Below are 14,187 nucleotides of genomic sequence, written 5' to 3' on the forward strand. Positions count from 1 at the left end.
CTACCTTGTATGCATGTTGCCAGTAGGCTACAGAGCTACCTTGTATGCATGCTGCCAGTAGGCTACAGAGCTACCTTGAATGCATGCTGTCAGTAGGCTACAAAGCTACCTTGTATGTATGCTGTCAGTAGGCTACAAAGCTACCTTGTATGTCTGCTGCCAATACAATACATAGCTACCTTTTATGTATGCTACCAGTAGCTACAGCGATACCTTGTATGTATGCTGCCAGTAGCTACAGAGCTACCTTGTTTGTATGCTGCCAGTAGCTATAGAGATACCTTGTATGCATGATGCCAGTAGCTAGAGAGATACCTTGTATGCAGGCTGGCAGTAGCTAGAGAGCTACCTTATATGTATGCTGCCAGTAGCTACAGAGCTACCTTTTATGTATGCTGCCAGTAGCTAAAAGCTACCTTGTGTGTATGCTGCCAGTAGCTACAGAGCTACCTTTTATGTATGCTGCCATTAGCTAAAAGCTACCTTGTGTTTATGCTGCCAGTAGCTAAAAGCTACTTGTATGTATGCTGCCAGTAGCTACAAAGATACCTTGTATGCATGCTGGCAGTAGCTACAGAGCTACTTTGTATGTATGCTGCCAGTAGGCTACAGAGCTACCTTGTATGTATGCTGCCAATAGGCTACAGATCTACCTTATATGTATGCTGCCAGTAGTGACAAAGCTACTTTGTATGTATAATGCCAGTAGGCTACAGAGCTACCTTGTATGCATGCTGCCAGTAGCTACAGAGCTACCTTGTATGCATGCTGCCAGTAGGCTACAGAGCTACCTTGTATGTATGCAGCCAGTAGGCTAAATAGCTACCTTTTATGTATGCTGCCGGTAGGCTACAGAGCTATCTTGTATGTATGCTGCCAGTATCTATATAGCTACCTTGTATGCATGCTGCCAGTAGCTACAGAGATACCTTGTATGCATGCTGCCAGTAGCTAAAAGCTACCTTGTATGCATGCTGGCAGTAGCTAGAAAGCTACCATATATGTATGCTGCCAGTAGCTACAGAGCTACCTTGTACGTATGCTGCCAGTAGCTAAAGAGATACCTTTTATGTATGCTGCCAGTTGCTACAGAGCTACCTTTATGCATGCTGCCAGTAGCTACAGAGCTACCTTGTATGTATGCTGCCAGTAGGCCACAGAGATACCTTGTGTGTATGCTGCCAGTAGGCTACAGAGCTACCTTGTATGTATACTGCCAGTAAGTTACAACGCTACCTTGTATGCGAGCTGCCAGTTGCTACAGAGCTACCTTGTATGCATGCTGCCAATAGGCTACAGAGCTACCTTGTATGTATGCTGCCAGTAGGTTACAAAGCTACCTTGTATGTATGCTGCCAGTAGCTACAGAGCTACCTTGTATGCATGCTGCCAGTAGGCTACAAAGCTACCTTGTATGCATGCTGCCCGTAGGCTACAAAGCTACCTTGTATGTATGCTGCCAGTAAGCTAGAGAGCTACCTTATATGCATGTGTTCAGTAGCTAAAGAGCTACCTTGTATGCATGCTGCCAGCAGGCTACAGAGCTACCTTGTATGCATGCTGCCAGTAGGCTACAGAGCTACCTTGTATGCATGCTGCCAGTAGCTAAAGAGCTACCTTGTATGCATGCAGCCAGTAGGCTACAGAGCTACATTGTATGTATGCTACCAGTAGCTACAGAGCTACTTTGTATGTATGCAGCCAGTAGGCTATATTGATTGATTGATTGATTGATTGATTGATTGATTGAAATTTTTATTAGGCAAAAGAATGTAAAACAACACAGTTACATTTATAATGCTTTTGTCTACAAGGTCCGGCCAAAAAAGTCCTTGCGGACTTGTTTCCGTTGGGGTCCTTGAGTTAATTTCATAGACATATATAGTAGCAACCAAACAGTTCAAAAATCAACATGAAAATACAGATAATACATAAAAAATACCACTATGTACAAAAAAAGCATTTAAAAAATATATGTACAAAAAAAAGGGGGGGGGGGAGCATGGAAAATGAATATATATATACAAAAAAAAGCATGAGGAAATACAAAATATGTACAAAAAGAGGAGGGGGGGGGTCGTCTGTCTACAGGGAAACTGGTACTAGCTCCTCTTTCGGCCTCCAGAAAGATGGGTTTTTAGGGCTGTTTTGAATGAGCCCAGCGAACTGCATTTTTTGAGGGATGGGGTTAGACTATTCCATTCCTTAGTGGCTGTGCTATAGAAGGAGAATTTGCCCATGTTTGTTTTATGGGTGGGTGGTACCAGATTGTTGTTAACGCTCCCTCTAGTTTCGTGGCTGTGGGTGTCACTAACTTTTTCGAGGTATTTATACAGATATGCGGGTATAGGGGGCATATCGGGCAAATCTGCATTTACAATTTCGAAGACCAGACCAATTTTTAGTTGTTTAACCCTGTCTTCCACCCTGAGCCAGCCTAGGCTGGCAAAGTGAGTGGGAGAGAGGTGGGTCATGGGCCCCAGTCCGAGAAGTAGTCGGATCAGTTTGTTTTGGGAGGTTTGAAGCTTAGTCTGCAGTGACACTGAGGTGTTGGAGTACCAGGAGGAGCTAGCATAGTCAAAAAGGGGCTGTATCAGGGCCCCTGAGAGGGTCCTGAGGGCCTGAGGGTTGACAAAAGAGGAAACTCTGCCCATAAATCTGGTTCTCTGGTTTACTCCTTTGACCACCTTTGTTGCCATGCTTTCACCTGTCAGGTATTTGTCAAGAATACATCCCAAATAGGTAATCTCTTCTTTGCTAGTGATGATTGTGTCATCGACTTTGACCTTGAAGTCATTTACCTTCATTTTACTGAGGGAATGTCTGGTCCCAAATAGGATGGATTCAGTTTTCCCAAGGTGTAGAGACAGTTTGTTATCGGTCAGCCAGGTACGGATTTTTGAGAGTTCAGAGCTGAGAGCTTCCTCAACTTGTCCTCACCCGAGATCAGGAGTGCCGAGTCATCAGCGAACAGGAACAGTTTGCAGTTACAGGCAGCATTCATGTCGTTAATGTATAGAAGGAACAGTAACGGCCCTAGAATGCTGCCTTGAGGAACCCCGCAGCTCACCGGGAGGGATGAGGACATGGTTCCGTTGATGTCAACCACTTGTTCTCTACCCTCCAAGTAAGATCTCATCCAATTTAGTGATGTGCAATCAAAACCAATCGCCCTCAGCTTATCAAGTAGAATTGCGTGGTTTACAGTGTCAAACGCCTTTTGGAGGTCCAGCATGACCATGCCACAGTATTTGCCCGAGTCTACCTCACGTTTGATGTAGTCGGTCAAATATAGTAGGCATGTGTCAGTGGAGTGGGATGTTCTGAAGCCTGATTGGAATTCAAACAACAGTTTACGCTCGCTGAGGTAGCTGTTGATTTGTTCTTGGATTGATCGCTCTATAACCTTTGAGATGGAACAAAGGATGGAAACAGGCCTATAGTTGCCAGGATCTAGTTTGCTTCCTTTTTTAAATAGAGGGATTACTCTTGCCAACTTGAATTCTTGTGGGACGTTGTAGTAGGCATGAGTGTGTAAATTTCAATATCGGTGGTATTATTAATAATCAAATTAATAACCATAAATTTGGAATTATGTGTATTTAAAATTAAGAGTCAAAAAATTTTACGAGGCACCATGAAAATCAACTTATGACTAAACACAAGCTTAATTTGTATTTAACCTTAACTTTAAACCACCAATAAAATAATGAAAGATTATAAAATAATCAACTATTATTTTATTTCAATAAATCTACAAGATCTTAAGGGGAAAACGTTCTTGTCTCGGCAGAGCCTTTTTAAGATGTGTGTCAACATATGTCAATGTTCTATAAGGAATAATAATTCAACTTGAGCAATGACCAAACTAGATTTGATATTAAAAAAGCACACCCTGTGTGAAGTGGGCGGTGTCTTGCTAGCTAATCACAATACTGAATGGAGTCAACCAATCATGTACAAAAGATAAATACATTTATTGAAACACTCTTTATGATGGACGAAACCATAACTTGAAAAAAAAAATTTTTTGTTTTTTTTCAAGTTATGGTTGCTTATATAGGGCTATGCACATGTGTCATGTGACACTGGCCAATCACAGTCCTGAATAGACTGTGATTGGCCAATCACAGCGCAGGATAATTCTACAAATTTCCTGGGCCCAGATCACAGCGCAGGAAAATGTACATTTTTCCAAATCTCACTTATAGGGGCGGTTTCACCGCCCAAAAATATATGAATTTATTCAATCAAACCTAAGCTAGGCATGCAACATTTAAGAAAAATGAAAATCTCAACATTAAAAGTAATAAAGGTTTTAGCTGGATTCAGATGGAAGCTAAACCTAATCCTGTAAGAAAAACAACAGTTAAATGAAATAAGACTGATATGCCATGAGCAGCTGAATTGATCTTATTCAGGAGTTGTTCCTGTGTTTACCGCACATCACAGTTGTCATGTGATGTGTTTGATGTCCAGTGATGAACGTTGTCTGTTGTGGCAACGTGTAGTTGTAGATCCGTCCTATTGTCTCACTCAGTCCTCTGAGGAGCCAGTTGTGAGAGCTTTGAGGCAGGCTGTACTATCTTTAAGGATGCCTAGGCCAGGCAGGAGAGAAGCAGCGGAGACACAGCTTGGTCAGGGTCAGATCGTCTGGGGGACCCCATGCTGTTGCGTCTGGCTTGTGGGAGAATCAGGCCTTCCAGTCACGGAGGTGCGGTGTGAAGAGTTTCCTGTCCATTCATGGAGGGCATCTTCTTCTTCGCAGTCCCTTGCTTCCTCAGAGAGGGGCTTCCTCTGTCTGGGAGCTTCCGAGTAGTCGAAGTCGTCGAAGATCTTTCGAAGTCGTAGTTAAAGTGGGGGGGTCACACACAGCGTTTATATACGTTGCGTGTTGACAGTAACATGAGGCTGTTGCAACACACGTGTTGTTGTTTTGAGGCAAAGTGGTCCAGAGAAATGTCCATCTTGGGAAGATGAAGTCATGCACTCTTGCATTGCTCATGGCTTAAATTACACATATTCTGCAAATGTCGTGTTTATTTTATTTACACCGTTATTATAAACCATTGAATCCAGTGCAGTAAACTACGATGAATATGATGCAAATAGTATATATCATAATTACAATCAAAATCATGATTAATGAATTGGAATGATTACATGAATGAAACATTCAAACATTATGACATGAGTGGTGACATGAATGGTTACTTGTCAATAAGTCAGAGTGTTATCTGTGGGATGATAACAATCCAATAAAGGGAAACAGTATTATAATCCAAGAATCCTTATCCATTCTGGATTGAGTCTGTAGGTTCCAGTGAGTCTGATTTGGAGACAAACATCTGAAAATAGAATGTACCAAGTTTCGGTTGCACTTCAAAGTGAGCCAAACCTTGCGTTAGTGAAATGAGATGCAACTGTCATCTGTATCCATGGGCCAGTTCTGTGGGACATTCCTGAGGGTCAATAGGTCAGTTTGTGCAGCATGGGCTCCTATGTCATGTGGATTGAGCCATAAGTATGTGACAGAGAGAAGGGCACAAATATGTCCATTTGTTCATCCAATATTGTAGGTGTGGAAACTGTATAAACAGTAATTGAAACTGTATAAACTGTAATTGTGCTTCTTTATAGATTGATAGTTACTACAACGTGACACTGACTGATGGATAAGTTTGTAATGTGGGCTACTATGGGAGCAATGGAGACCGCTGCGTCTCTGAGGAATCTGGTGGGGATGTTGTCAAGGCCGGTGGCCTTGTTTGGCTGTAGGGCGAGGAGTTTGTTTTGCACATCCTCAGTCAATACAGGTTTGAAAAAAAAGGAATCTTTTTTAGCCCCTAGTTTCTCATAGTGAGCTTGAATGTGGTCGGGGCCGTACAGACCTGAATGCTGAGGGAGTTTGCTTACCAACTGGGTTGCAACTGTGGTGAAGAAACTGTTAAAACAGTCCGCTACCAATTGCTTGTCGGTAGTGAGTGAGCCACTTGAAATAATGCAAATGTTTGTAGATTTAGTCTGAATTTTTCCGTTGCAGCCTAATTGTTTTAGTGCCTCCCACAGTTTTTGTGGGTGGCTTTTGTTTGCCTCTATGTTCTCATTTAAGAAATTATTTTTGGCATTTCTGATCAATTTAGTAACTACATTTCGTAGATTTCTGCACTTTTCAAGTAGCTGCTCACTTTTGTTTTTCCTGAGCTCAGAGTAGCTTTTGTTCCTGAGTTTGATGGCATTCAAAATGTCACCCTTCATCCAAGGTTCTGTGCTAGCTTTGACCCTCACCACCTTTGTGGGTGCGATGTTATCAAGTACACACAAAAAAGCTTTTTTGAAACAGGACCAGGACTCCTCCACAGAGGTGCAATTTAGGACATGGGACCAGTCCATTTTTCCAAGAGCTGTTGTTAGAAGATCACTTGAGTAGTGTTTCATAGACCTGCAGCTGATTGTCCTGTGACAATAAGCTCCAGGTCCGTGAATCTTCCGATTGCAGAAAATGATATTGTGATCACTTAAACTACACTCAATCACTCCACTCTTGGAAATTCTGGATTGGTCCGTTGTCAACACTAGGTCTATGATTGATTGAGAAGCAATGCCTACCCTTGTAAAATGCTTTATCAGCTGGGTAAAGCTGTGCAGGTCACAGAACTTTCTGAGGGACTTAAAGGTAGCTGCGTCTTTCTTCAGAACACAGGTGTTAAAGTCACCAATTAGTACCGTCTCAGAGTTTCCTAAACCCGCCACATGATCCTCAATCAAGTCATAAAAAGCATTTTGATCTGGGGGTCTGTAGATGGCGCCAATTATCAGTGGTTTTGCATGTGGGTATAACATTTTGACCCAGACCGATTCAGTGGGGTTGTTATCCATATCTGGGATCACATCGTAAATAATGTCTGATCTCACATAGATGCAAACCCCACCCCCAGAGAGATTTCTGTCTTTTCTGATGACATTGTAGCCCTTTATTTCAATCTCAAAGTCTTTGATGGAATTATCCAACTTAGTTTCTGAGAATGAAATAATGTCTACCTTGCCACTTCCAAACATGGATCTCAGCTCAGACATTTTTTCAGGGTTTTTAAGACTGTTTACATTCAAGTGAACAATATGGGTACCTCTAGTAGAAAACAGGGCATCCATGTCTTCAGTTGAGTAGTAACCATCGTCCCTTTCAGGCTCTGGGGGGTCGGTGGGGGGGGTCGGAGGTGTGGGTGGGGGAGGGGGGGGCTTTGTGATGTCCGCGGGGGGGGGTGTGGAGGTGATTTGAGTCCGCATAACCTTCCTTAGATCTGCCCTGGGGGAAGGGGGGTGGGGGTGGTGGATGTGGGGGAGGGGTGATGTGGGGAAACCCTTGTGTCGACCTCGGCCAAATTCCCCCAGGCAATGGACTGTTTGGGAAAATGGAAAACTCTCTGTTTCCACGCCGATCCCACAGGGGAAAACCATGTGGTTGTCCAGTGACCGCTTGGAAAACAGGGAAAGGAACTCCGTTTCCCAGCATTCCTCTCGGTGGGATACTATGCGGTTGTCCTGGTATCGACTGGTGGTGGTGGTGGAGGAGGAGGGGGGGTGGGGGTGGGGGAGGGGTGAAGCTATTGTCCCGCGTCGACGCCAAGCGGTGGTGCCAGGAGATGGTAGAAACAGGGGAAAAAACAACGTTTTCTTGTGCTTTTCTCTGAGAGAAACCTTGTGGTTGTCTTGGGCCCGTGTGGCGCATGAGGGAATCCTCTTGGTGACGCTGCTGTTGGGGAATCCCTTGTCTCGTCACTGGCCTCATTCCTTCAGGCGGTGGTCGTCTGCTTGAGAATGCAGGCACGGATGTTAACCGGGACAAATAATCCATCCTTGTTTCTCCAGCTCTTTGCTGGGGTTCGTTCTTATCAGGTGAGGTGGGCCGTTGCCAAACAAAGTTATTTGTCTGCATGTTGTGGACCGGACCTTGTCGGGCGCTTCCGTCGCGTTTGAAATCAGCTGTTGTTAAGTTGCTTAAGCCATTGTAGTTGTGATCATAGCGAGTCTCCGTGCTCTTCACGGTCGGTGGGCCGGGATTAGGGTGTACATTTCCCGACAGCAATAAACTCAACCAAATAATCTTTCTTACTGTAAGGCCGTCTAGCTGGTTTGGTGTCCTTCTCCGTGTTTGTACCGATTTACTCGCGCCGAACACTTTAAAAAGTAACGTCGTCGCGTCTTGCGGTAAATCTCCGTTTGGACTTGCTCTCCGTTGAAGCTGCACATTGTGGGATTCAATGAATATTAATCCTTGCAAAATAGCAGCGTAGAACAGCACCAGATTGTTGCTGGCAGTGATGATCTTTTTGAGGCGAAGGTGTTGTTTCCGCCGTTGAAGAATAGAGCGCGGGGTAGAATCCAGGAGCGGAAAAAAGATGCGACCGTCCTCGTTCGAAGCCATCTCACGAAAAAGAGCTACCTTTTATGCATGCTGCCAGTAGCTACAGAGCTACTTTGTATGTATGTTGCCAGTAGGCTACAGAGCTACCTTGTATGCATGTTGCCAGTAGGCTACAGAGCTACCTTGTATGCATGCTGCCAGTAGGCTACAGAGCTACCTTGTGTGTATGCAGCCAGTAGGCGACATAGCTACCTTGTATGCATGCTGCCAGTAGGCTACAGAGCTACCTTGTATGTATGCTGCCAGTAGGCCACAGAGATACCTTGTGTGTATGCTGCCAGTAGCTACAGAGTTACCTTGTATGCATGCTGCCAGTAGGCTACAGAGCTACCTTGTATGTATTCTGCCAGTATGTTACAAAACTACCTTGTATGTATGCTGCCAGTAGCTACAGATTTACCTTGTATGCATGCTGCCAGTAGGTTACAACGCTACCTTGTATGTATGCTGCCAGTAGCTACAAAGCTACCTTGTATGCATGCTGCCCGTAGGCTACAAAGCTACCTTGTATGTATGCTGCCAGTAAGCTAGAGAGCTACCTTATATGCATGCGTTCAGTAGCTACGGAGCTACCTTGTATGCATGCTGCCAGCAGGCTACAGAGCTACCTTGTATGCATGCTGCCAGTAGGCTACAGAGCTACCTTGTATGCATGGTGCCAGTAGCTAAAGAGCTACCTTGTATGCATGCAACCAGTAGGCTACAGAGCTACATTGTATGTATGCTACCAGTAGTTACAGAGCTACTTTGTATGTATGCAGCCAGTAGGCTACAGAGCTACCTTTTATGCATGCTGCCAGTAGCTACAGAGCTACTTTGTATGTATGCTGCCAGTAGGCTACAGAGCTACCTTGTATGCATGTTGCCAGTAGGCTACAGAGTTACCTTGTATGCATGCTGTCAGTAGGCTACAAAGCTACCTTGTATGTATGCTGCCATTAGAATACAGAGCTACCTTGTATGTATGCTGCCAGTAGGCTAGATAGCTACCTTTTATGTATGCTGCCAGTAGCTACAGAGAGCTACCTTGTTTGTATGCTGCCAGTAGCTATAGAGATACCTTGTATGCATGATGCCAGTAGCTAGAGAGATACCTTGTATGCATGCTGGCAGTAGCTAGAGAGCTACCTTATATGTATGCTGCCAGTAGCTACAGAGCTACCTTTTATGTATGCTGCCAGTAGCTACAGAGCTACCTTTTATGTATGCTGCCAGTAGCTAAAAGCTACCTTGTGTGTATGCTGCCAGTAGCTAAAAGCTACTTGTATATATGCTGCCAGTAGCTACAGAGATACCTTTTATACATGCTGGTAGTAGCTAGAAAGCTACCATATATGTATGCTGCCAGTAGCTACAGAGCTACCTTGTATATATGCTGCAGTAGCTAAAGAGATATATATTATGTATGCTGCCAGTAGCCACAGAGCTACCTTGTAAGTATATTGCCAGTAGGCTACAGAGCTACCTTGTATGTATGCTGCCAGTAGGCTACATAGCTATCTTGTATGTATGCTGCCAGTAGGCTACAGAGCTACCTTGTATGTATGCTGCCAGTAGCTACAGAGCTAACTTGTATGTATGCTGCCAGTAGGCTACAGAGATACCTTGTATGTATGCTGCCAGTAGTCTACAGAGATACCTTGTATGTATGCTGCCAGTAGGCTACAGAGCTACCTTGTATGTATGCTGCCAGTAGGCTACAGAGCTACCTTCTAAGCATGCTTTCAGTAGCTACAGAGCTACCTTGTATACATGCTGCCAGTAGCTACAAAGCTACCTTGTATGCTGCCAGTAGCTACAGAATTACCTTGCATGCATGCCACCATAAGCTACAGAGCTACCTTGTATGCATGCTACCAGTAGCTACAGAGCTACTTTGTATGCATGCTGCCAGTAGGCTACAGCGCTACCTTGTATGCATGCTGCCAGTAGGCTACAGAGCTACCTTGTATGTATGCTGCCAGTAGCTACAGAGCTACCTTTTATGCATGCTGCCAGTATCTAAACAGCTACCTTGTATGTATGCTGCCAGTAGCTACAGAGCTACCTTGTATGTATGCTGCCAGTAGCTACAGAGCTACCTTGTATGTATGCTGCCAGTAGCTACAGAGCTACCTTGTATGTATGCTGCCAGTAGCTACAAAGCTACCTTGTATGTATGCTGCCAGTAGCTACAGAGCTACCTTGTATGTATGCTGCCAGTAGCTACAGAGCTACCTTGTATGTATGCTGCCAGTAGCTACAGAGCTATCTTGTATGTATGCTGCCAGTAGGCTAGATAGCTACCTTTTATGTATGCTGCCAGTAGCTACAGAGAGCTACCTTGTTTGTATGCTGCCAGTAGCTATAGAGATACCTTGTATGCATGATGCCAGTAGCTAGAGAGATACCTTGTATGCATGCTGGCAGTAGCTAGAGAGCTACCTTATATGTATGCTGCCAGTAGCTACAGAGCTACCTTTTATGTATGCTGCCAGTAGCTACAGAGCTAACTTTTATGTATGCTGCCAGTAGCTAAAAGCTACCTTGTGTGTATGCTGCCAGTAGCTAAAAGCTACTTGTATATATGCTGCCAGTAGCTACAGAGATACCTTTTATACATGCTGGTAGTAGCTAGAAAGCTACCATATATGTATGCTGCCAGTAGCTACAGAGCTACCTTGTATATATGTTGCAGTATCTAAAGAGATATATATTATGTATGCTGCCAGTAGCCACAGAGGTACCTTGTAAGTATATTGCCAGTAGGCTACAGAGCTACCTTGTATGTATGCTGCCAGTAGGCTACATAGCTATCTTGTATGTATGCTGCCAGTAGGCTACAGAGCTACCTTGTATGTATGCTGCCAGTAGCTACAGAGCTACCTTGTATGTATGCTGCCAGTAGGCTACAGAGATACCTTGTATGTATGCTGCCAGTAGTCTACAGAGATACCTTGTATGTATGCTGCCAGTAGGCTACAGAGCTACCTTGTATGTATGCTGCCAGTAGGCTACAGAGCTACCTTCTAAGCATGCTTTCAGTAGCTACAGAGCTACCTTGTATACATGCTGCCAGTAGCTACAAAGCTACCTTGTATGCTGCCAGTAGCTACAGAATTACCTTGCATGCATGCCACCATAAGCTACAGAGCTACCTTGTATGCATGCTACCAGTAGCTACAGAGCTACTTTGTATGCATGCTGCCAGTAGGCTACAGCGCTACCTTGTATGCATGCTGCCAGTAGGCTACAGAGCTACCTTGTATGTATGCTGCCAGTAGCTACAGAGCTACCTTTTATGCATGCTGCCAGTAGCTAAACAGCTACCTTGTATGTATGCTGCCAGTAGCTACAGAGCTACCTTGTATGTATGCTGCCAGTAGCTACAGAGCTACCTTGTATGTATGCTGCCAGTAGCTACAGAGCTACCTTGTATGTATGCTGCCAGTAGCTACAAAGCTACCTTGTATGTATGCTGCCAGTAGCTACAGAGCTACCTTGTATGTATGCTGCCAGTAGCTACAGAGCTACCTTGTATGTATGCTGCCAGTAGCTACAGAGCTATCTTGTATGTATGCTGCCAGTAGCTACAGAGCTGCATTGTATGCATGTTGCTAGTAGGCTACAGAGCTACCTTTGATTTTCACAAACACACTGTTTGCTACCACTCCTAGAGATTCAGATTATGTCCAAAGCTCATTGGTACACCATATCTCCTTAGTCAAGAGATAGGGTGTGATCAAGATGTATCTGTCCTATTTTTCTGATTCCATTCCGATTGGCTTTCATATGGGAGGGGCCCGTTTTGCACAAAATGACAAATCCTGAATGCAGTGTCCTACTGCGTGAAACTTTGCACGCACATTCCAAGTAGGTCAATGAAGAACTTCCACCCTATTTTTTAAATCAGCCTGGCGTCTCTTAAACAGTACAGCATGGGTAGGCAACCCATTCTGACAGGGATTTGAGCTCGAGGATCACATTTTTCTAGTTTTTCCACATGTTTTTTGGGGGGAAATATGTGTTTGCTATAAAAATGTTTCAGCAAAATATAAGTAAATTATAACAATTTCAAATACAATGCATTATGTGATTAACAACTGAATTTGAATACCTACAGTATGTCTATAGGGGCGGCCATAGCTGAGTGGTTAGTGAGCCCGCCTAGGGAACCAGCTGGCCCTGGTTGCCCCAGGTTCGATTCCAGGTTATCCCAGCATATGTGCCGATGATATGAAATTTGTCCCTGAGCAAGACTCTTAACCCCAATTGCTCACAGGTTCTCATTGGAAACAAGACCGCAAGGACTTTCATGAACGACCTGTTAAAAGGAATTATCCTTATCCTTATCCTTATCCTTATGTCTACAATGCATTTAAACGCCCTGGACTCTGGTCTGCAGTTAGTTTGGTGCGTAAATAAACATACCTTTTGTTGTGTCCTTCTGACTTTCCGTGATTGATTTTTCCCCATTTTTACTTCTTCCTTGCTGCTTCTTCTATTGGTTCTGGTGACAACAACAACAGTGGCATTTATTCTAACTGTGTACTTCATGTGCAGTAAGTCATTCATAGATAGATAGATAGATAGATGACATCACATTCCATTCTGTGCAGGTCTAAAAATAGTGCCTGTTTTTTTAACCAATCAGATCTTTTTCTTGTGTTATATCCGGGTAAAAATATCCACCGTGAGGCCTTCAGAATCTCAACTGAATCCACCTGCTGTTGAAGTACAGTAAATGGGGCCGATATTTAGATTGGCAGGTTCTTTAACCAATCAGATTTCGAGTATGCTCTGCTGAGCGTATTCTTTCAGGTATCAGGGCCTTCTAGCTGGTCTACCTGATGACGTTAACTAGGGGTCTTCAACCTTTTCAGGCCAAGGACCCCTTAGCTGAGACCCCCTCTATATTGTATAAAATTGTGTTTCAGATTAACCTTCTTTTTTACTTGGTCTGCTCTTTTTTCCCTCTACACCTATACCTCTTTGCCAAAAAATAGCCGATCTACAATGTGAGCTTGTAGATCAGCTATTTTTGGCTAAAGTTCTCCTCAGAAAAGGGATGCTAGGGTTCAAGTGGTTAATGCGAAAAAAGAAATCATATCACACAAAAAATTGGCGGACCCCGTGTAGTAACTCTGAGGACCCCCTAGGGGTCCCGGACCCCCTGTTGAAGACCCCTGCGTCAACATCTTGCTTGCATCCCATGGCTGGGAAGAAATGTTGACCAATGAGACAAGAGAACTGATTAATTCAAACTTCTGCTGCGGGTTTGTTGCTCTATGGTTTGTTGTTGTCGTCTCTTAGTTGATTGAGTTCACAAAATTAACTCACAAACAAACGCACAACAAAACTAAAATGGCTGAAGGAGGAGAACAAACAGATTTGGAGGTGGATTTACTGGCAAAGCCTTTTTCGAGAAGGACTTTTCAAGAAAAGCCATTAAGAAGGGTCGACCTTCTCAATAGACCCGTGCATGCGTTCAATAGACCCTTCGGTTCTATTGAACTGACAACTGACAAAGCCGCTCCAGCCTCATCCTAGAGTAGGAATAATCTCCTATTGCTCATTTGTTCTTCAATCTCCATCTGGAGGAGATGGGAGTGGTTGGTCCTGATGACCTCCTCTGTACCTTAAAGTTGTACAATGCAGATTCACAAATAACGATTTTTAGCAACCTCTGCTGGTCACTACCATCACTGCATACAATTTCCGTAGTCCTCGATTACCCAGAATTCCATTTGTTTTCACCGGAAGCGTTTCAAAAAGAGTTATTT

General features: G+C 44.0%; 1 protein-coding gene across 1 annotated transcript in view; it reads right to left on the reverse strand.

Annotated features, from left to right (window-relative positions):
- The window catches only part of LOC308081170 (protein NLRC3-like), a gene marked incomplete at its 3' end in the record, with an annotated part of 69,780 nt that extends 56,867 nt beyond the window's left edge, over positions 1 to 12,913 (reverse strand). The window contains exon 1 of the mRNA XM_080457563.1: positions 12,836 to 12,913. Coding sequence (XP_080313689.1) covers positions 12,836 to 12,880 — 45 coding nt within the window. The 5' untranslated portion in view covers positions 12,881 to 12,913. The remainder of the gene's footprint in view (positions 1 to 12,835) is intronic.
- Positions 12,914 to 14,187: the final 1,274 nt, after the last annotated feature.

The sequence above is a fragment of the Gymnoscopelus braueri genome, assembly GCF_963280865.1.
Source record: "Gymnoscopelus braueri genome assembly, contig: SCAFFOLD_52, whole genome shotgun sequence".
Taxonomy (NCBI): Eukaryota; Metazoa; Chordata; class Actinopteri; order Myctophiformes; family Myctophidae; genus Gymnoscopelus; species Gymnoscopelus braueri.